Source organism: Schistocerca americana, chromosome 6, assembly GCF_021461395.2.
Source record: "Schistocerca americana isolate TAMUIC-IGC-003095 chromosome 6, iqSchAmer2.1, whole genome shotgun sequence".
Classification (NCBI taxonomy): domain Eukaryota; kingdom Metazoa; phylum Arthropoda; class Insecta; order Orthoptera; family Acrididae; genus Schistocerca; species Schistocerca americana.
The window spans coordinates 574,648,530-574,673,387 of record NC_060124.1 but is presented as its reverse complement, the minus strand read 5'-3'; the positions used below and the strand labels follow the sequence as shown (position 1 = coordinate 574,673,387).

General features: G+C 39.2%; 2 protein-coding genes across 3 annotated transcripts in view; one reads left to right on the top strand and one right to left on the bottom strand.

Annotated features, from left to right (window-relative positions):
• Positions 1-5,878, bottom strand: part of LOC124619780 (protein cornichon homolog 4) — a 93,474-nt gene extending 87,596 nt beyond the window's left edge. Inside the window, exon 1 of the mRNA XM_047146366.1 lies at positions 5,566-5,878. Coding sequence (XP_047002322.1) covers positions 5,566-5,643 — 78 coding nt within the window. The 5' untranslated portion in view covers positions 5,644-5,878. The remainder of the gene's footprint in view (positions 1-5,565) is intronic.
• An 8-nt stretch (positions 5,879-5,886) lies between these two features.
• LOC124619778 (intraflagellar transport protein 57 homolog) overlaps positions 5,887-24,858 on the top strand; it is a 172,496-nt gene continuing 153,524 nt past the window's right edge. For both annotated transcript variants that reach the window (XM_047146365.1, XM_047146364.1), the window contains exon 1: positions 5,887-6,026. The gene's annotated coding sequence lies outside the window, so the exon portion shown is untranslated. The remainder of the gene's footprint in view (positions 6,027-24,858) is intronic.

Here is a 24,858-nt window from a genome sequence, read left to right as displayed (position 1 = left end):
AGCAGGACCAGCAACATCATTTCATTGGCCATGTTTGACAGACAGGTGTTGGATTCCTTTTGAACATATTCTTATGACAGTTCCAGTTCCTATCACAGTGTCAGGAAGACAGCACAATTTGCCACTCAATGCACAGAGTACAGTGGCCAAAGTGTGGGAGAACTTCTGTTCTAAGCACAATCAACTGGTTTTTAGCAGTTAAGGTGCAGTAAACATTAATGATAGGTTGTGTTAATCTGTCTATATGTTGTTGCTTAGTGATTAAACAGTTGCGGGAGAGCATAAGAAGATGCAGAACAGTTTACGATATGTTTTTACAAAATTGTGTTGTGAAACAATGGCCACATCACCAAATACACCTGTCAACTTCCATTGTACACAAATGTCTTGCAATAACATGCTGAAATTTTGAGATATATATCATTATGGTCTACTTATGCTGTGTGTGAAATTTGGCTTGGATACCACTTGTCCCTTTTGTGCTACCACACTTCGAAAATCCATGTTTTTCAGGTAATTTTTCAAATTTTTGTATTTTCGTGTGTATGTAACTCAGTTTTTGTGACTGATATCGGCATGATGAGTTCTGTGTGTGCTTAGGCCACATTAAGCTTACCACAAAAAATTTATACTATTTTTGAGTGAATTATATTTGGCATAGAGGGCACCTACAATATGTACCTTTTAACGTATTACATTTTTTAAACACATTTTGGGATTTTTTATTTTCCCTCAGAAATATGTTGTTGGTATTTTGATTCATGGAGTGTGTTCTCTAAATGGATGTTACTGGGTTGCAAAAAATCAGTGGACTTTGTGGAATAGTTCCAAAGTTATTAAGACCTGAAGTTGGGTCTGAAGACAGATTGGCAGGCGCGGGTTGCAATTTCTGGGTCACGCCACCTTCTTTCACAAGTCATAATTCTCGAATTAATTTGCAGGGGAAACTAACACTTTGTACATGAGTGTTCCACACATGGTAGAATTAGTGTACTGAATTTCAGTCAAATCTGAGACTATGAGATGGAGCCCCTGGTTGAACTGACACGGAATGAACCACTGGAGAAGGCAGGACAACAGAGGTTCCAGTTGGACATTTGAGCATAATGCTGCCAGAAGTGATATTCAAAGAAATTATACAATTATTTCATCATTTAAATTTATATTTACAGCCCACAAAATAATTTAACTTACATCGATGGAGACACTGAAATAAATATCAGTTCATTAATGCAGTTACCACGAAATTATTTATTTAGCAATAAAAGTGAAAATTTGTGCCTGGACCTCATACTTATTAGGAGCAGTTTCATTAACCATTTGGAGCATACAGCACACCACCAAGACGTCTCCAAACTTTTAGTGTCACTAGCGGATACATACTCCAATATAAAATTCCTATAATGCCTCTCCCCTTCAAGATCAAAATACGAGTCAGACAAAATGATGGGTTGTTCCCATTGCTTTTCAACTGTGTTCTGGAAGAAAAAAACATCAGGACCTGTCAAATGATACAGCCCGATGAGAATGGGAATTAAATCCAGGGGAATCATGACACACTGCCTTATTTTTGCCAAGAATGTAGCTATTATGTTGAACAATTAAAGGTAACCACCAAATAAACTTGCCTCCAGATATTCAGGGGGTGGGGGGACAGAACAGACTGACGTCAAAGATATCCTAAAAACTCCAGATGAAATATGAAGGCATCAGCAGAGCAGAAAAATATAAGTACCTGGGTGAGATAAAATGAAAAGCAGACTGGACAATGAAGCACTTAAAAAATGAATATCTATACTTGAAATAGCCTACCAAATTTCATGCAGGATCCACAGCAAAAAAATGCCTTCCACAAAATACTAATATACATAACTGTGAAACAGTTCTGAAGCCAAAAATTATGTACACAGCTGACACTAAATGCAAACAGAGACCACCTCAAAGTATTGGAGAAAAAAAAAAAAAAAAAGAGTGAACAACTGGTAGGGCAATCCTGGAATCCCATTCCATGAATGGCATCAACCAATAAAGATCCATCAAGGATGTCTATGACAAAACAAAGAAAATTATACATAACTCACAAAAGATGTGTACAATTTTACAGTCACCTCAAACAAATGGGCAGGTACAGGTTGACCATGAAGATCTCCCACATTATTGAGTCAAACCTCAAAACCACGATACCCTGGTTTAGAAATACCACAGATGACCTCTATATAAATCATGCCCAAAGATGCCTTTGACAGGGATCTCTTCTGCACGATGATAGAGAAGAAGTTGCAGTAAGATGAGCAACAAAAAAGAACAGACACTCCTTGAGTTTACTACGTAAACATTCAGTGCCAATCTAAGCTTTCAACATGCTTCATACTACTGAACTGATTTAAATGTTTTTTTTGATGTCAGTGTTTTCATATTTATTGACAGGTTCAACTGTCATGCCTCTCCAATAAAAACGTTCCCATCTGAGAGAACCTTTAGTTGTATTATTTGAATTCAACAGGAGGGAAAAATCAGAAATAAGAGAAGTTTGGGTCAGTTGTATAGTTCTCAGAAGCTAAACTGAAACAATGCACCAGTTAAGACACTGAGTTCATGTTTGAGAGATGTAGACGTGTTGTTTCTTGTGGGGTGTTGAGGATGTGGGTCTTTCTCTTACATCGATTAGATGTATGTTGCATCTGAAATGGGGTGGGTAGTCCCAAAATTGGTTATGCAATAAAGAAATTAAAAACTATCCTTGCAACCAGGGGTTGATTTATTTCTAATATTAAATACTTTCCCTGTCTTTATTGATCTGAGCTGGTCTCTTCAGTTCCAATGCTTTGTTCAAATCCTTTCATTCTCATCTGTTTGCCCTTTTCTTGTACTTATTTGTATAGGCCTATCTGTTTTTTCCATGTGAGGATTCTGATTATACTCAGTTGGTGAAGGGTGGATGACAGAATTGCTCTTATTATATTGTAATTTGCGTGAAGTAATTTAGATAACGCAAATCAACGTGGCCATATATGGATTTGATATCTACATCTCTCAAACATGAACACAGTGTCTTAACTGGTGCATTGTTTCAGTTTAGCTTCTGGGAACTATACAACTGACCCAAACTTCTCTTATTTCTGATTTTTCCCTCCTGTTGAATTCAAATAATACAACTAAAGGTTCTCTCAGATGGGAACGTTTTTATTGGAGAGGCATGACAGTTGAACCTGTCAATAAATATGAAAACACTGATATCAAAGAAAACATTTAAATCAGTTCAGTAGTATGAAGCATGTTGAAAGCTTAGATTGGCACTGAATGTTTACGTAGTAAATTCAAGGAGTGTCTGTTCTTTTTGGTTGCTCATCTTGCTGTAACTTCTTCTTCTCTATCATCGTGCAGAAGAGATTCCTGTCAAAGGCATATTTGGGTATGATTTATAGAGAGGTCGTCTGTGGTGTTTCTAAACCAGGGTATCATGGTTCTGAGGTTTGACTCAATAATGTGGCAAGTCTTTGTACATAGGTTTTAGAGGTTAGAAGTTTAGAATTCTGAACAAATGAGCCACCATCACCATTGTTATTTCAAGTTCATTAATACATCAACATCTGTACTCTGTGAACCGCTGTGAAGTAAATAGCAGGGGTAAGTCTCACTGTACCAGTTAATAGGGCTTTTTGCCCATTCCATTCACATATGGAGCATGAGAAAATGTGTGTGTGTGTGTGTGTGTGTGTGTGTGTGTGTGTGTGTGTGTGTGTGTGTGTGTGCGCACGCGCGCGGGGGTGGGGTGGGGGGATTGTAGTATATTTCTAGAATCATCATATAAACCTGGTTCTTGAAACTTTGTTAGTAGACTTCCTTGGTGGGACAGTTTGTCTTTCTTCAAAAGTCTCCCATTTCAGTTTCTTAAACATCTCTGTCACACACTTCCATAAGTCAAACAAACCTGCGAATATTTATGCTGCACTTCTCTGTATGACTTCCTGCTAGTCCATTTAGTATGGGTCCAAACACTTGAAAATATTCTAGCATGGGTCGCACGAAAGATTTGCAAGCCATTTCCTTTGTAGACTGATTGCATTTACTTAATATTCACGATACATTGAAATCTGCTGCCTGGTTTACTCACTAGTGAGCCTATGAGATTTTCATGTTCGTACAAAGTGTTACACCCAGGTATTTGTGAGTTTACAGATTCAAACTGTGACTGTCGAGTATATATTTTCTTGTTTTGTGAAGTGCGCAATTTTACGTTTTTGAACGTTTAAAGCTGCCAATCATTCCAACACTTTGGGGTCTTATCAAGGGCATACCAAATTTTTGTATGGCTTTGTTCAGACTGTACTTTATTGAAGATAATTGCATCATCTGCAAAAAGTCTGACATCACTATTAATATTGTCTGCAAGATCATAAATATACAACATGAACAGCAAGGGACCCAACATACTTCCTAGGGGTACACCAGAATTAACTTCTACATCTGTCAATGACACTCCATCCAAGATCACATGCTGTGTCTTCCCTATCAAGAAATCCTCAATCCAGTCACACAACTTATCTGAGAACCTATATGATCATACCTTTGATAATAAGTGTAAGTGTTGTGCAGGGTCAAATGATTTTCAGAAATCAATAAATACTGGATCCATCTGACTTTTGATCCATGACTTTCAGGCGGTCATGTGAGAAAAGTGAGAGTTCGGTTTCACATGATGTATATTTTCGAAATTCATGCCAGTTGTCATGGGGGAGGCTGTTCTGTTTGAGATACTTCATTATGTTCAAGCTCAGAATATGTTCTAATATTCTACAACAAAGGAATGAAAAAGACAATGGGCAGTTGTTTTATGGATCAGTTCTGCCAGCCTTCTTGTAGACAGGTGTGACCTGTGCTTTTTTCCAACTACTGGGCACAGTTTTTTGTTTAAGGGGTCTATGACAGATAACAGACATCAAGGGGCTAACTTGGCTGTGAATTAGGTACAGAATTTGACAGGGATTCCACCAGGCCCTGAGGCTAGTAGGCATACTTTGTATTCAGATATATGTGTATGAAGGTGAGCACAGTGATTAAATGTAAATCCTTGAATGTTCTGTAAACCTTCTTGTCAAATCCACTGTCATTATATTGGTGACATGGGTGCAAATTTACACAAATAATTCACTAGGTAAACCCTACGTTATGCAACAAAAATAAATAAATAAATGTGCTTTTCCACTAGCAAGCAATTTACTACACAGCCTAGATAACAAGTATCAAACATGATTCACGTCTATAACTTCTGGCCTACTTCGACAGAAAGGCAGCAATGCATTAAAACGACACAATTTCTCGCCACCTATTGAATTCCCTACGATCTCTCTTTCTCCCAAATTTGGAACAAGACATAAAAAACCTATTATATACACAATTATAAAATCTAACAAAATCTTTCTTCGTCGGTTACGTACCGCGATTATGAACACTTTTATATACGAGAAAGGTAGTAAATACATTGATAAATATAGCAACGGATTTCCTTCTACAGAAATAGTTGCCCAAGAAACTGCATGTGAAATTTAATGCATGAAAGGATACAAAATAAACCAACAAAAACAGCACGCCTCCAGTATCCACAAGGCATATACTTAATACAAATGGATCGGGCAATATCATTTTCTGTGCCAACTAGTTCGAAAGACTGCGTAAATTCTTTTATGCGTTCTAATTACACATCCAAAATTCACTGTTACTGGGATACTCTCGGCATTGTTGCTGTTGTCATACGCCAGCAATTAACATAACTTCGTATTTCAAAGTGTCGTTTGCGTTTTTTATAAATACACACACACACAAACCACTCCCCCAAACAAGCGCACCGGTACTTCCGAGCGCCACTGTATACAGTACAAAACAGTACACGCTGATCAAAGATCTAAGCTCAGGGTTTGTTTACAAGTTGTGGAATCTCTGGAAAATTTTTGCCCGCAAAAATCGAGATTGTTGATAAATGCGCTGTGGAGAGAAACAAGAATTGTTGATTGGACAGATATTCATGTGTAAGTTTTTCGATGTACTCTCACATTTGAATCTGCTGTATATAAAAGTGCTATGATACATTTATGAATTTTAGATCCGTAATAGTTAAGCGGGTCAACAATTGTTTCAGAAGCTTTTACATTTGCTCTAGATTTTATAAAATAGTGTCTATAAACTTTACCCGACTTAGGACGTAATTTTGTGTAGAATGCATTCTAGCATTTGTTCTTTATTTCAGAAACATAGGGCTTTTTACGATTAAGTTTTCGAATGAAATTGTTATTTCCTGTAGGCGATCGTTTCGTGAACCATTGCTTGCATTTTAGTTTTAACGAAGCGTTCTGTTGGTTGAAACGAAATATGATCCAGTTTTTCACCTACAACTTTTTATTTTCTTAAATCCCTATGCAGTTATTTGATGACAACGACTTACTTTAAGCAGCAAGAAAAATAATGGATCGTGTGTTAATGAAGTCAGCAAAGAACAACCGTGGCACCTGCTTTCTAAACATTGTTTGCGTAATTAGTTACAACAGTCCGTGGAGATTATAATGATGATGATGATTCTTTCAAAATTTTCTCATTGTTGCTTGATATTTGCGGACATGTTTTCACATAGGCCTAGCTATGTTCGATAAGTCTCTCCAGGACATTCTTGTGTCGCAATCAAGCTGGAGTAAAATAACAATATACCAGAAAATAGTCATTTTAAGCTAACTAAATCGTATACGTAGGTAAGATATGGCATAAAATTAAATGACGGCATAAATATGTCAACTGTTAACCGTTTCCTGATACAAGTTACCGTTTCTGAAAATGAAGATATCCTTCCGTAGCCACTCCATCAGCCGGATCTGTTTCGCAAGAAATAATATAAGAAAATGTCAAACCAAAATACGAAAATTATAAAACTGCTCCAAATTGTTCCTGCTTGTTCTTGGTTTTTTAAATTTTTTGTGCAGAGTACATGATTTTTGCCATTTTTGTGACACACTGAAGAATTTTGCAGTGCTGCTTGTACTGGTGTCATAAGGCTTGATTAGAACTGGACCTGTGCTTGTCATATAAGATGTTTTGTTCCCAGATACTAGCCACATTTTTTTCTTTGTTTCTGCTTTATGTGCCACTGAGCCTTTGCAAAGCAAAATTGCATTCCTTGTGTTATAATAATATTTTCAGTAAATAACTGAATTTTTCAGCTACTGTGTGTTCTTGCTAAATTACTTCCCACTTTGAATTTTGTACATTCTCTCTAAATAGAGTAACTGACTCAGTGTTTACGATTCGGTGAATTTTTTCTCTGCTTTGGAAGTTAAACTTGATTGATTCGAATGCTTTATTGCTGCCATTTGACCATCATCATCATCGGGTAAACCATTTATTATGGGATCCACATCTATTTCATGAAAGACAGGTTGATTTACAAGTAAATTATCTATCATTGTTGCACTTTGGCATGCTGTTTTTGTTTGGAATGTTACTTTGAGGGTGAAACACAGAGCTTTCAATCACAACCATCCAAAATCTTGATTGGTTCTAAATATCCACATATAATCTTTTCCCAGTTATTGCTTCTGGGACTTGTTAATACTCCTGTGATTGGTTGATGAAGTTTCAAACGTTACTTTTGAGAGCTTATTGACTGTCAGAACAACTATCTTGTACATTTCCATGCCTATCAATAAGGTATAGAACTCAAATAGCTAACATTTTGAGATATCAGGTGTTCTGTTGAATATTTGTGTCATTCTTGCTAGATATTTTATTGATGTGATTTGTTATCTTCATCAGCTGCTGCGTCACTGCTCTTCTAGTGGAACAGATCCAGTATTTTCACCTACGCCCTTCCACCTCCACGGTAGGTTCCAGGCGTTCTGTCTGTGGTCTGCTCTCACTAGCAGCATCCTTAGGCATTCCCTCATTGATCCAAAGAACTTGTCTCTGGGCTGGCATTCCAATTTTAGTCCACTGTGGCTTGCTCCCACTAGAAACATTCGTAGGTATTCCCTTCTTTGGTCTGACCGTCTGTGCACTGGTCATCCATTTTTTGTCCAATGTGGTTGTAGGTGTTTCCTTTGTGGTCTGTTCTCCCCCTAGAAGTGCCCTGCAACATCCTGTCTTTGTTTCGAAGTGCCTGGTGCTCTGTTTGAGGTCTGTGTTCCACGTCAACACACTTAGTTCTTCTTTCTGTGGATTTCTGCTGCTGCCCTTGTTAAGTTTTCAGCAAATACAATGCATTGTACCAGTCTCTACTGAGTTGGTTCCCAGTGTCATGTTGTAGTCTGGTCCCTTCAACCCCCACAAACCAATCAACCAACCCAGTGTCACAATTCATGGGGTTTTTGTCACCTTTATCTCTGAAGACTGAGGTGGAGTGGTTGGTTGAAGAGCGTTCTGAATCTGGATTTATATCCATTCTAGCAGAACATTACCCTGCCAAACTATCTGGGTGTGACAATGTTTGTGCCCTGTGGACCAATGTCCTCAGAACTCTATTCTTCTGCACTGGATGGTGACAGCTGTTGGCTTGCAGGCACAAATCTGTGTGTGTAGGTTTGTGATACACTCTGTGGCCAAATGAGCTGTCTGTTCTCATTCTGAAAATTACATCTGGAAACAGCAACTGGCCATTCTTTTCTAGTTGCATGGTGAATTTAATATATGGGTGGCTTGAGTTCAGATTTTCCAGAAACTCATTGAGCCTATCCCTACTATGAGGCCAGATCACAAATATATCATCCATATACCTGAAAAAGCATGTGGGTTTGTATCTAGCCATCCATAATGCCTTTTCTTCAAATCTCTCTATGAACATCAATCACTAGGGACAGGTGGCTGCCCATGGCTACATCTTCAATCTGCCATTAATATTGCCCTCTACAGCAAATAAGTTGAAGTCTTCATAAGCCTGAACAGGTCCATCGGAGCATTTTCCAATTTCTCTGCAATCAGTTCCCATGGGTCTCAGTGGCTTCCTCATGAAAAGGGTGCCACATCAAAACTGACTGTTATATCAGATTCAGTGCCTTCAGACATTACAAGAAGTCTCCTTGTGTGAATATGCTTCCCCACATGGGGGAGCAGCAGTTTTTTGGAGTACTTAGATAATGAACTTGTTGATGCACCAGTGTTGTTGACAACTGGGTTCAGTGTCCCATCCTTTTTGTGTACGTCTGACACACTAACTGGAACTGGTGCTCTCAGTTGTAGTTGTTTAATGACCTTGTATGGCATACTTGTTTCCTTCAGGAAAGTCCTCGTCCGCTTTGTCCATAGGGTCACATTCGAAAAGTCTGTATGCAGGATCCTCCAGACACTGGCACACTTTCTCATCATAATCATCTGGCTGCAGAACGACTGTAGAATTCCCTTTGTGTGCTGGTAACACCATGGTGCTATTAGCTTTCTGGAGCCTCTTGACTGCAAGCCTCTCATCATTTGAGATTTTCGTTTTTGGAGGTTTTGCTTTGGTTAGCACCGTGTAGGTCCACAGCAAGTGTTTATGCCACATTTGGTGGAAGTATGTTGGCTGCTTGCTTCATTGCACTTATGAAACCTGAAATGAGCACATTTCTAGGAGTCATTCCAGAGTTGAGACCCTTGCTGAATACCTTCAAAGTGGAGTCATCGAACTGCTGGCGACTTAGGTTCATCACTGCACAAAAGTCCTCTATCTGCTGTGTTTTCTTACTCATGCTATCAAACCTTAAAGACTGACATGCTGTGGCATTGTTCTTGGTTCACGCTGTTAGAGACTAAGAGGCATTATCTACCCTGTCCCTGTCTACAGCTGCTAAGGATGCTGCCATGTACAGGTGAAAGTGTAAAAACTCACAGGCTATCAATCTAGCCTGTGGTGCATATCTCGAAACCCCTCTCTCACAAGCGCCATGCTGGCCAGATGTTTTATCTTATTTGCTGCTGTGGGGTTTATGTGATACTTAATTGTGACGAAAACTGGTACTACATCTCAATCTCAACATCTCAACTAACGCAAGTCTGCATTTCCCCTTCCTTCTTTTGAAGCTTGATATTTTGGTGCATCTCCGCTCTGTAGGCTCTCCTGATGCAATTCTTCATATCTCTCTGGCGATCTGTTGACATCTTTAGATGTCGGGTATTCAGCTGTATGTCAGCATCATTCTTGCACAATATTTTGACAACACGACCCATAATCTTCATCAGCTGCTACCTGAGACTGCTTGTCGAGTGGAATGGGTCCAGTATTTATACATACACTATGTGATCAAAAGTATCCGGACACCCCCAAAAAAAGACGTTTTTCATATTATGTGCATTGCGCTGCCACCTACTGCCAGGTACTCCATATCAGCGACCTCAGTAGTCATTAGTACATCATGAGAGAGCAGAATGGGGCACTCCGCGAACTCACGGAATCCAAACATGGTCAGGTGATTGGGTTTCACTTGTGTCATATGTCTCTACATGAGATTTCCACACTCCTAAACATCCCTAGATCCACTGTTTGTGATGTGACAGTGAAATGGAAACGTGAAGGGACACATACAGCACAAAAGCAAAAAGGCCGACCTCGTCTGTTTACTGACAGAGACCGCCGACAGTTGAAGAGGGCCGTAATGTGTAATAAATAGGCAGACATCTATCCAGACCATCACACAGGAATTCCAAACTGCATCAGGATCCACTGCAAGTACTATGACAGTTAGGCAGGAGGTGAGAAAACTTGTATTTCATGGTTGAGCAGCTGCTCATAAGCCTCACATCATGCCGGTCAATGCCAAACAACACCTCGCTTGGTGTAAGAAGCTTAAACATTGGATGATTGAACAGTGGAAAAACATTGTGTGGAGCGATGAATCACGGTATACGTGTGACGATCCGATGGCAGGGTGTGGGTATGCCGAATGCCCGGTAAACGTCATTTGCCAGCGTATGTAGTGCCAACAGTATAATTCGTATGCAGTGGTGTTTTGGTGTGGTTGTGTTTTTCATGGAGGTGGCTTGCACCCCTTGTTATTTTGCATGGCACTATCACAGCACAGGCCTACATTGATGTTTTAAGCACCTTTTTGCTTCCCACTGTTGAACAGCAATTCGGAGATGGCAGTTGCATCTTTCAACACAATTGAGCACCTGTTCATAATGCACGGCCTGTGGCGGAGTGGTTACAGGACAATAACATTCCTGTAATGGACTGGCCTGCACAGAATCCTGACCTTAATCCTATGGAAAATCTTTGGGATGTTTTGGAATGCCGACTTCGTGCCAGGCCTCACCGACCAACTCGATACCTCTCCTAAGTGCGGCACTCCATGAATAATGGGCTGCCATTCCCCAAGAAACTTTCCAGCACCTGATTGAACATATGCCTGCGAGAGTGGAAGTTGTCATCAAGACTAAGGATGGGCCAACACCATATTGAATTCTAGCTGTACCATTGGAGGATGCCACAAACTTGTAAGTCATTTTCAGCCATGTGTCCGAATACATTTTATCTTCCCCATCCATGGTAGTTTAGAGGTGTTCCATCTGTGGTCTGTTCCCACTAGCAGCATCCCTGGATGTTCCCTCTTTGGCCCAGAGCACCTGTCTATGGGCTGGCGTACTGTTTTCAATCTGGTGTGGTCCCATGTGCTGTCTCTGTGGTCCACTCCTACTAGAAATGTTCTTAAACATTCCCTATTCAGTCCAGTGACCAGACAGAAGGCAGAAGGTGTAGCCATGGGCAGCCCTCTTGTCTCCTGTGGCAGCCGATATGTTCATGGAGAGATTTGGAAAGGAGGCTTTAGAGGTGGTTAGACGCAAACCCACATCCTTCTTCAGGTATGTGGATGATACGTTTGTGATGTGGCCTCAAGGTAGGGATAGGCTCAGTGAGTTTCTGGAACATCTGAACTCACACCAACATTAAGTTCATCACGCAAATGGAAAAGAGTGGCTAGTTGCCATTTCTGGACGTACCTGTCAAAAGGAGAGCAGATGACTCGTTTTGGCCACAGTGTGTACTGCAAACCTACACACACTGATTTGTACCTGCAAGCCAGAAGCTGTCACCACCCAGCGCAGAAGAACAGAGTTCTGAAGATGTTGATCCACAGGGCACAAACATTGTCAGATCCAGATAGTTTGACAGCAGATAAAGAGCATTTACGATCAGTGTTTTGAAGACTGGATACACGACTCAACAGTTCAGAAGGCCCTTCAGTGAGCCAATCCGCCACACAATCTAGAAGAATAGCAATGAGAGGCAAAGACTGTGTTGTACCTGCCCTATGCAGGATCTTTTTCTGCCAAAATCAGTTGAATTGTCAGGTAGCACAACATCAAGTGTGTGTGTGTGTCCCCCTCCCAAAATAAGAGCGCTATTGGAAAATGTGAAATACAACCTGGGACTGTGAAAACCAGGAATTTAAACTATATCTTGCTAATATGGTATGTCATATATTGGCCAAACGACTACAAAAGAGGACATCAGATGGAACGAGCATCAGAGGTGCATCCTGTGGCGGTGCAGTTCCTTTCATCCATTACCTGCACCTACCTGTGACTCATTGCAGCAGATTGCCGGTAGGAAAGTCGAGCAGTAACCTACCGTACTGCAACTCGCACCACGGTGTATACAATTTTGAATGAAATGTGGAAATACTGGCAAAAACTTCAGTATATACTGAACCTTGATAATGTACACGTTCACTGCCAAGCATGAGCCAGTCTTAACACAGTCATGCATTAACCCTTTCATTCACGTTAGCAAGTTTATGGTAACATATTTCCCGAAATATGAACAACTACTAAGCACAAATTTTTCTTAAATGAAAACACTCGCCGTACTATTAAGTTTATCGGTGTCTAATGCGCTCAAGTTTTTAGTCACCGATCTGCTCAGTATGCCACGCGGAATTACTGTCGTTTCTCATACACAAAATTACTTTAAAAAAAATCATACTTTCTAAGAAACATACCAGAATAAATATGCCTTCACTTTAAAACACTTTTGAAACATGTAGCACAACTAAAACCAACAAGTTATAACTTCCTTCAGAGCTGATACTACACACGACTGTACCATTGAAAGGCTGTAAGCATTTTCTATCTCCAAGAGAAAAGACGTGCAAAGAATACTCCGTTCTGATTTGTCAGTTTTCTTTAAGGCCAATAGAAAAACATTCTACCACGTTAGCCTGTGCTTTTCATGGCTAACCAATCAACAAATAACACACTTTCGAACTGTACTTTTTTCTGAAATAAATATTTATCATTCTCATATTTTTTTATGTTTTATGCTATTAACTATTTTCATTTGCACTTGAATTAGCTTTCATTTTACCATAAACTTAATTAACATATTATGGTACAAAATTCCCCATCATATAATGTTCATCAGTAGAACCACATTCACACTACTAAAAGCATATACAAAACTGTAAAGACATAAATAAACAAAAAAGCCTTCAAGAAATAGACAGAACAATTCACATAAACATTCTCTTGACCTGTTTCTTGAATGTCTCTGTGCACTACTGTCCTGTAGCAGATGAAAATTAGAATTACATACTTGACTAAACCCGCTTATTCTCATTCTTATAATCTAAAATTACAAATTTCTCACTCCAGACTTTGCACTCTACAATTAACCTAGCCTAATCTCTTAATTTCTTCATGAAAAACCATTTTGTACTTGAGAAAATTGATGTAAATTTTCGAAATAAATTTTCAACATTTTAATAACTTTTTCAACATTTTTAAATTCATGTTTTATGAAGGTCTTTTGAAGTTAACTACTTGTTCACTTTTTTTTTTAAGGCGTTGCAATTTGTGTCCTTCCATTTGATAATGGTATGCAGGATCCATAACATTCCTCCATTCTCCACATATCTGTCCTCCGAGGGTTTACATGCAACATTGTCCCTAAAAACCATATTTCCATGTAAGACTACTTTTTTTTTTCATATATCCTGTTACACAATCACTTATTAATACAAGAAATTATTTACAAATTTTATATTTCATTTAACTTAAGTTCAAATGAAAGTAAATTAACAGTATTGCTTTTTTATTTTACTTTAATCAGCAAGATCAAATCTACTTGCAATTTTTTTTAAAGAATTGTTTTCTTTCAGTAGAGTTAATGAGCTTTGGGGGGGGGGGGGGGGAAGTTGCTATTGAAAGTAAAACTTAAAGTTTTTCTTTACTTTAATTCAACTTGAGAGCATTTATTGTGAAAAACCCATTTCACACAAAGCAATTATTTACAAATATTTTATAATTCATAGTTACCACTTTTATGATGCTGTGTCTCTTTGCATCACTTCTTCTTCATATTTTTTACCACTATTGAACATAAATCAAAAAAAATTTTCTATAAAAATCTCCACATTCATTCATATTTCTTTCAGAATAAATGTTCTTCAGCTTTTTCCAGGTGTATTTTTTGTCATATTTATAAACTCCCTTTACCTATGTGGCCACTGTATATCTCGTCTCGTCATTACGGAATGCCTTTTCCTGACCACTACACTTTGGTGTTCCTTCATCAAAATCTCCTTCATTTACTGCACTTTCGTTTCACTACATTTCACTCAGTCTCCAATTTATTTTTACAAATTCCAACAGGATATTCCTTCCTTTCTTCCATTATTTTAACTGATGCATTAATGCTTTGCACACTTCCACATACCATGGTATACCTTCTCACATTACTGATGTCAATCCTTAATGTCAGCTTTCAGCAGGATAATGCACCGTTTTTCTACTTTCCCTTTACATCATCACCGTTATACCTTTAATTATTTTCTTACATCAACATACTTATGTCATCACTTCACTCCATTACAATTTGACCCCCATTTCTCTCACCATAAAACTTATTTCGTCATAAGACACCATAACGCCCTCTAAGTCTCTCAAACACTTTACCTTCACTGACAGAGAAGAAAATTAAAGATGATAGATTCAGTTCAAAATGACAGAAGAGAAAGATTGACAACACGAAAAGAAACTGAAATAGCATTGTCAATAACTCGAGCACCTGGTGTTGGCCAAACACCTAGCATTGCATAGGTTGCAGTACCCTCTGAGGCCTCCCTATTTTTGCTGTACCACCTTCATTTCCTCGGGGTCCACCTCCACATCATCCCCATACTCATTGTAGCCCTCTAAATCTCCCATCCTTCCATACTGGCTGCTTCTTCTTTGGTCAAACTATTTTTTCGGATGAATGGTACAACCACATCTTCCCTATTTATTTCAAAAATTACTACATTTTCATTAAAATTTAATCTCTCTTTGTACTGGTTAAAGAAATCCTCACCAATTAGCATTTTTATACATAGTTCAGGGATTATAAGGAAGTTATGGAGTACTTGCACACCATTTATTTTTACTGGCAACAGAACTTTCTTTCATTGTTAGTGTCAGAACCCTACTCCAACAAATTATTCACAACTTCTCTTCTATTGAAACCTTCCTTGTTTCCAGAAATTACACAAATTTTTGCAGAATTAACCTCATCACTTTTCTCTCCCATACTAACTATTCTGTCCACCAATGACAGCTCAAAAATTTTTTTTTGGCATTTCGCCATTCTCCCTTTCCTGTCTCTTTCCCTTTTTTCCACAATTAATTGGCTGACCCCCATTTTGGTCACCATTTTCCTGCCTCTCCGTTATAGCCTCACTAATGTCGTCATTTATAGGCGCTAGTATTTCTTCTATACTGACATCACTAATCTCCTGTAATTCTGCAGCTTCTGTACTCTCTCCTTCCCAGAACATGACTCGACTTCATCTTGGTTGCTAATGACTTTCTGGCAATCAGGTTCTGTCACATTTCCTGCTAATGCATCACACATTTCATCTGCAATACAGTGCTTATTTTGTTTATGTCTGTCCAAAAAGTCCCCTAAACTTCCATTAAATGTACAGATTTTTATGTAAAAACGTTACAGGACATGTGTATCTGGACATGCTGGAAAATTGGCTCATTCCACAACTGGAGACCGACAGCGCCGACTTCATCTTTCAACAGGATGGTGCTCCACCACACTTCCATCATGATGTTCGGCATTTCTTAAACAGGAGGTTGGAAAACCGATGGATCGGTCGTGGTGGAGATCATGATCAGCAATTCATGTCATGGCCTCCACGCTCTCCCGACTTAACCCCATGCGATTTCTTTCTGTGGGGTTATGTGAAAGATTCAGTGTTTAAACTTTCTCTACCAAGAAACGTGCCAGAACTGCGAGCTCACATCAATGATGCTTTCGAACTCATTGATGGGGACATGCTGCGCCAAGTTTGGGAGGAACTTGATTATCGGCTTGATGTCTGCCGAATCACTAAAGGGGCACATATCGAACATTTGTGAATGCCTAAAAAAACTTTTTGAGTTTTTGTATGTGTGTGCAAAGCATTGTGAAAATATCTCAAATAATAAAGTTATTGTAGAGCTGTGAAATCGCTTCAATCATTTGTAATAACCCTGTATAGCAAACCCTATTTTTTCTGTCTGACCACAAACTAGGTAGAACACCTTCAAAGTAATTCCAAAATTCTTTTGGATGCACATTTCCTGTTGGATCGAGATGTAAAAACTGCCTGTTAGTGACATACGATATTTCAGATGATTTTACTACAAAACTACACCCACTACTGTTAGTTCTATGTCTGAAGTTAGTTTCAACTTGGCATAATCTAATGCTTTGCTCATCCACCTTATTTTCAACCTCTTCTACATGGTTAGTTAGCTGAAGAACATTTTCTTCAGGTACACCCACTCGTTCAGACACACTTTCTACTTCATTCATACATTTGACATATTCAGAACTGATTTTACTGTCTAACAATTTGTGATCATTTACACATATAGACTCTACCACTGCTATTTTGACCTCTACTTTGTGCACACCTTCTTTTATCAAATCTACCCTTTGTTTATTTCCAATAGCAATTTTTTCAAGGCATATGTTAATCACTTTTTACAGTTTTAATGGATTGTTGGCAGTTATTCGCAACTTGAGAAATTTTGCTGTCCACTTTACTTTCAAACAACTTCAAATCGTTTTTACACATTTCTTTTAAAACCGCAGTATGCTTCTCAAGTTTTTCATTAAAATCAGAAGTTTGCTTTTCGAGTTTTTCATCAAGTTTACTAATTGTCTGACCAATTGTTTCAGCCAAATTAGTATGCCCATATTTTATAGAACCCATTAACGCTGCAAACATTTCTTGTGTACTTCCAGGTTGTATTTTCTGCATTACTGTTTCCTGTTTACTTTGTTCCACCTGTACTGTACCACATTTGACCCATTTAATTCAGTAACACACAATTGGTTGTTACCGATTTCATGCTTAATGTCACTTTCAGGATTTACATTACCCCCACTAGGTACATTAACTGACATCCTTGAAGTAGATTCTACTCCACTGTCTGTAAATAACAAAGAAATATCATCAAAAACCTCCTCTTTTACTTTAACATGTACTCCTTCTCTCTCTTCAAGCATGCTAGTTTGTAAAGCACTTACACTGAATGAGAGTTCCTCCTCTTTTATCGTATTTACAAAATCTTTATCACTTTCCATGTTACTCAGTCTTTCAGCTCACATACGCAACACATGCAACAAACTTAACTTATCTTTTGTTGAATGCTGCAGCCTCGATGTGCTGAATCTGTAGAGTCTGACCTCTTCGTCTGCTGTACCAGTTTCAGGGTCCCCGCTCGTTGTGTAAGTTGGCAGCACTGCCCTGTCGTACTGCTGCTCGTTGATACCGCTATGACGCCGTCTGCTGCTATGATGCTCCCTCATTGTTATTGTGACTGTTTAACATCTTCTTCTTTCTTATAAGTCTCTCCGGTGACTCAAAACGGGTTCCATTCAAAATTCCACGTGTACCGATTTACAAAACTTTTCATTATTGTCCACTATACGGTGTTTCACAAAATTTCTCTCAACTACAGATTCAATGTACTATGGCTTTTTAACTGTTTTCCTGGCCAATGCACCATGTGTGGCGACGCGATTCCTTTAGTCTAATACCTTCACCTACCTGTGAACTTGTTGCAACAGATCATCGGTAGGAAAGCCAAGCAAAAATCTACCGCACTGCAACTCGCACCAGGATGCATACAACATAACTAGTTCAAGAATCAGGAAAAGGCCTTAATTTTGAATGAAAGGAGGAAATACTGCCAAAACTTTGGTATATTCTGAACCTTGATAATGTACACATTCACTGCCAAGCCCATGCTTATCTTAACACATTCATGCACCAACCCTTTCATTCACGTTAGCAAGTTTCCCGAAATATGAACAGCTACTAAGCACGGATTTTCCTTAAATGAAAATGCTCACCATACTATTAAATATTCCCAAAATATGATCAGCTACTAAGAACAGATTTTTCTTAAATGAAAACACTTTCCATACTATTAAGTTTATCAGTGTCTAATGCGCTAAAGTTTTTAGTCACTGATCTGCTCAATACACCATGCGTAATTACTATATTTTCTCACATACAAAATTGCTTAAAATATCCATACTTTCTAAACATCAAACCGGAGCAAATATGCCTTCACTTTAAAACACTTTTGAAACATGTAGCACAACTAAAACTGTCAAATTATAACTTCCTTCGGAGCTCATACTGCACACGACCGTACCATTGAAAGGCTGGGCTCCAACTACCTCGACTGCCGTAAGCATTCTCTGTTTCCAAGAAAAAAGACACGCGAGGAATAGCACATTCTGATTGGTCAGTTTTCTTTAAGGCCAATAGAAAAACATTATTCTTCCGCGTTAGTCCGTGCTTTTCATGACTAACCAATCAACAAATAACACACTTTCGAACTGAATTTTTTCCCAAAATAAATAGTTAACATTCTGAAATTTTATTTATACTTTATGTTGTTAACTATTTTCTTTTGCACTCAAATTGGCTTTCCTTTTACCATAAACTTAACATGTTATGATGCAAAATTCTCGTCATACAACATTCATCAGCAGATCAGTGATTTACATATTTACTTCAGACCGCATTCACGCTGCTAAAAGCATATACAAAACTGCACAAACATAAATGAACAAAAAAGCCTTCAAGAAATAAAGAGAACAATTCACAAAAACATTCTCTTGACCTGTTTCTTGAATGTCTCTGTGCACTACTGTCCTCTAGCAGATGAAAATTAGAACTACATACTTGACTGAACTCGCTTCAGACCATCTGTCACTTTGCACGCATGAGTCATTCTCCCAATACACAGGCTCTAGACAGGAGCGATGTAAGGTGCCATGCCTCAGCTCGACTAAGACAGGCAACTAAATCAACCCTTGCTGAGCACTGTCTTAAACTCAACCATTTCTTAAGTTATAATGAAATAGGGATTCTGGCACAGACCCCCAGATACTGGGACAGTGTTATAAGAAAGTATTTAGAGATAAATGTGATAGAAAACCTCATGAGTTGTGACACTGGGAACCACCTCAGTAGAGCCTTGTATCCTGCACTGGAGTTGCTGAAAAGTTAACAGGGGCAGCAGCAGAACTCAACAAAAACAATAACTGAGGTTTTGGACAGGGGAAACAAACTTGACATAGAGTGCCAGGCACACCAGGCATCAGGTGGAACATTACAGGACGCTTCTAGGGGGAGCGGACTGCGAAGAGAACACCTAGATCCATTCTAGACTGAAGAGGAAACACTACCATGCAGATGACCACATAGGTCTGAAGAAGGATAACTGATGCTCAGCATGCCAAACCTGGCCGAAAAGGGAATGCCTAAGAATGTTTCTAGTGGGAGTGAAATGCAGAGAGAGCATCTGGAACAGCCCAGGGTCAGGCGCTGCGGACTGAAAGGGAAACACATAAGGAGTGGATCACAGACAGAACATCTGGAACCTGTCATTGGTGTAACTATCGAACCTGTCCCACTCATTGAGCAGTCCCAGGCAGCACGTGATGAAGATTACAAGACACATTATCAAAATATCTTGCTAGAATGGTGTTGATATCAGTCAGAATACCTGACACCTCTAAGATGTCAACAGATCACTGGGAAACTCTGATAATTACACTCAAGTAGCTGTTCAATACAATACTCACAGGACCCATAGCCTGTGTTATTATTGTGTATGTAGTCACTCCCCCTTTCCTCATGTCATATGCCAACAGTAATGTGGTGCTAACCTATACTCATCTAGGTGCAACTGTTCAGTCTCTGTGACTTCCAGATGATGTTCTGTTCTGCATAGCAAAGCTGGAAAAATACCTTTAGATTTTTCATTATCCTGTACTGATATGAGACTTTCATTTTTCTTATTGAACAAACTTACTATGTTTTGATGGAAAAGTTAAATGTATTATTTTTTACTGTCCAAGCTGCCATTTGTTGTTTTTTTCATTGATTGTTGCAAGTGTTTTATAGTTCTTCGGCAGTTCTGTCTTTCAGAAACATTTGATCTAAATCAGCAGTTCCCAATCTTTTCTGACTCACAAAAAGTGGTCTGAGTTGGGTGAACATTTGATTTTCAAATATGCATACAGTAGACATGCATGAAAGATAATTCTGAGCAAAAGATTTGATAACCTTAAATCAACTTAACCAATAAGGGTTTAAATCTAAAGTTACTCTAGTTATTGTTTAATATAAATATGGAAAAGATCAATTTTTAATAAAATAATGTAATTGCATAGATAAAAATATCTGCTATCCAAGAGGCTGCAGAACACACACATAAAAGAGTGGCTCCTTCTTCAGACAGAAGGGTTGCGGGGAAACAAAGAGGGGTGAAGGAAAAAGACTGGAGAGGTCTAGGGAAAGAGGTATATTTTGGGAAAGCCACCCAGAACCGTGGGTCAGGGGAGACTTACCACATGGGATGAAAAAGAAAGACTGATTGTTGGGGACTGCATTGGATGAGATTTGAAACCTGAGAGCTTAAAGGTGGAAAACAGGGTAATATGCAAGACAGTGATTACTGCTTAAACATCATGCATTGGTTAATAAGAGTGAAAAGCTAAGTGCATTGCATGTAACAGAGATGGGAGGGGGCAGTAAAAAATTGATAGGTAAGGCAATGAAAGATGTAAAAAACTAAAACAGAGTGACGAAAAGAGTAGTTACTGTGAAGAAATGCTGAGGCAGAAGAAATTAACATAAACTAAGGCCAGGTGGGTGGCGAGAACCAAGGGGCATGTTGTAATGCTGCTTCCCACCCGCAGAGTTCTGAGTAACTGGTGCCTGGGGGAAGAATCCAGATGGCACGTGTGGTGAAACAGGTGCTGAGGTCATGATTGCCATGTTGTAGAGCGTGCTCTGCAACAGGATATTGCGAGTTGTCAGTATACACCCTCTGCCTATGCCCCTTCATCCTAATAGATAACTTGGTGGTAGTCGTGCCGATGTAGAAGGCCGAACAGTGTTTACATAACAGCTGGTATATCACGTGTGTTGTTTCTCTCTGATAGTATATGTTTTGCCAATTACAGGGCTGCTATAGGTGGTGGTAGGAGGGTGCATAGGCAAGTCTTGCAGTGGGGGTAGTCAGAGGGGTAGGAGCCATAGGGTAGGGAGATGGGTGCAGAAGGAGCATAGGATCTGACAAGAATATTGTGGAGTTGAGAGGGCGACAGAAAACTGTTCTTGGTGTGGTGGGCAAAATTTCAGACAGAATTGGTCTCATTTCAGGGCATGATTTTAGGAAGTCATTGCCCTGTTGAAGTAGCTGATTAACACATTCCAGACCAGGATAATACTGAGTCACCAGTGGAATGCTCTGAAGTAATTTTTTAGCGGGATCAACAGTACCAGGATTGGATGTGATGGCCCAAGAAATCTGCTTTTTTAACTATGTTGTGCGGGGTAATTATGTCCAGTGAAGGCTGAGTGAGAATGATGGTATATTGCTGTAAAGAGTCTGCATCCAAACAAATTTGTTTGCCTCAGGTGCCAAGGCTGTATGGGAGGGAACTTTAGTTTTTGTTGTTACTTCAGACTTAAAAAAAAAAATGTAATTATCATTTTACTTTCTTTTCTTCTCACACATTGACACAACACGTAACTTGCAATTTTGTTAAATCCTGTTCCCCTTTCCAACTTTCACTTTTCAACCAGTTATCCACTTAGTGAGAATGGGAATGGTTCTGATACCCAGATGTTAACTTACTGTATTTGCCACAAGGAAAGAAGAAGTAGGCTGTTGTTGAAAATCAAAGGCCAGACCACCATGTAACTGTTCCTTTGGGGGGTTGCGGTAGTGTTGTTAGTATTGTTAGAACACAAAGAATTTAGAAGACCAAATTTCCCCTGTAGCAAAATCAAATGCATCCCTAATGTTGTAACATAACTGTAAATCAGGCATTTGTGGTAAATATTAATTTATTGTGGAAATAATGTGATAAATTCCCAATGTCACATGTATGTAACAAGGACCATTATTGGGTCAATTAATTTTAAAGTATTATTATTATTATTAACGCAACAGAAACGAACAAAACAGTAATAGGCCTAACCTCAAAACCCACCATTATGGAAAGGAGTTTTGGCGAACTCTTCGAAATATTTTGCGAACCCCCTATGGATTTGCAAACCACAGGTTGGGAAACAATGATCTAAACAAAGCCTGGTTGAAAGTATCGTAAATCACAAAGACTGGGCAGAAAGTGTTCTGCTTCTAGAAATTAGTTATACAAGTAACATCCTACTGGAATCATTCAGATGTGGACCATGCCATGTGTGGCACTACCCATCGCATGAGTGATTCCTGAAGCTGTGGATTTACATGTTCAGTAGAAGCTTTATACATTTTGTGTAAGAACCGTAAAGATGAGGGAAGAGAAATTAGTGCTCATATGAAGGTGTATAGACAATTGTTTTCCCTTGCTCTCTATGCGAGTGAAACAGGAAAGGAACTGGCTTGTAGTGGTACAAGGTATCCTCTACCATGCAGCATTTGGTGGCTTTTGTTGTATATATGTAGGTGTAGACAAACAGGCTTTATGGATAACCAGAATTTCTTTGGGTTTTGTGAGAGATCTCTCAATAATATTCTGCTACTGTAGTTGTTGAAGGCTGCACACATTGTCCTCTTAACAGCTGTTTCACGCAGCATCTTTCTATTGTAATGCTATGCTTTGTTTTACATCTGTTATGCAGTGGTCGGTTTCTTTACAGTGGCTGTATACATTGGGGGGTTCCTCCCATCGTGAACTCTTGTATTAAGTAGATATCTGTTGAGTACATTATTGTCTTTTATTCTGATTGGTTTGATGCAGCACCCGTCCATGATCTTGTCTTAGGATCAATTTCTTTATTGCAGAGTAGGACTTTTTTGCACAGTGTCCTCACTTTATTTGGTGAATGTACTCCAACCACTATCTACGCTTACAATTTTCACCCTCTGTGGCTCCCTCCGTTATTGCGTTGTGTTGTTTGGGGAAGGAGATGAGACCGCAAGGTCATCGGTCTCATCGTATTAGGGAAGGATGGGGAAGGAAGTCGTCCGTCCATTTCAAAGGAACCATCCCGGCATTTACCTAGAGCGATTTAGGGAATTCAGCGAAAACCTAAATCAGGTTAGTCGGATGCGGGATTGAACCGTTGTCCTCCCGAATGCGAGTCCAGTGTCTAACCACTGCGTCACCTCGCTCGGTCCCTCCGTTATTCCATGATGTTGTAACAGCAATGTGAAAGAGAGTTGGTGTTGACTGGAAGGATACTGGGCCACAAATTTATTAACATATGTATGAAAAACAGAAACCAATTTATTAAAACATGCAAGACAATCTGAGCAGCTACCCCTGGAATTAATAAAATTAATTTCCAAGAACTGTTGGTGGGTATTACATGACTTTCAGAAATGACTGAATGAAATTAAAAAAATGTCAAGAACATTTGGGGTTCTGTGTATTGCGCAGATATAGCTTTTTCAATGAGCAGTCTTCACGGCCCCAACCGAATGTGCAGTGACCAAAAATGCAACTTTTTGCAGCGGGCGAAGGATGCTGTCAGCCACGACATCACAACCCTTTCTCCAGCCACTGTCAAACACACTTCTCAGCCGCCCATCACTTTGAGAGCACCTCCTGGCCTTGACAGCAGTTAAATATTGGCCCACAGATCTGTGCTCTGCAGGGAACAAACCGCTCGAGAAGCTATTGCAACCAGAGAGGCTAATAGTGAGTGGAAACTATTGAGATCAAAACAGGCCCACACAGCACAGTAACACTAGTCCTACCCTCTACCACTTCTTTTCCTTGGTATTTCCCACATGTGCCTTCTCTTGCTGGTTCTATTGAGAACCTCCTCATTTCTGTTGTTATCAATTCACTTGAATTTCAGTATTCTTCCATAACAGCACTTCTCAAACATTTCAGTTCTCTTACTTTTTCGGTTTTTCCCACTGTCCATGATTAACTTCCAGACAATGCACTACCGTAGAAGTACAGTTTCACATAGTATGGATGTATGATCCCGTGGCGATATGAATTAATAAAATCTTCTCGGGTTTCCAGCTGAGTCAGGTGGTTAAAAATCTCACAAGCTTATGACAGTTGCCATTGACAGTAGCCAAGGAAAGCTCAGTCAGAAGCTCATGGGATTTGAATCACCTGACACGGCTGGAAATCCAAGAAGCTTTTATTACAGACTCAGAAATTTTCTAGAATATAACTGTCTGTTTGATACTATTAGACTTCTTTTCCCAGGAATGCTCTCTTTTGCTGTGCTGATATGCTTCTTATGTGCTCTTACTTGATCCATAATCTATTACGTCCCTTCCAAAGATAGCAGAATTCCTTTAATTCAACTTATATGTGGTCCCCAATCTTGATGTCAAGTTTGTTGCTAATTTTATTTCCACAACTAACGAACA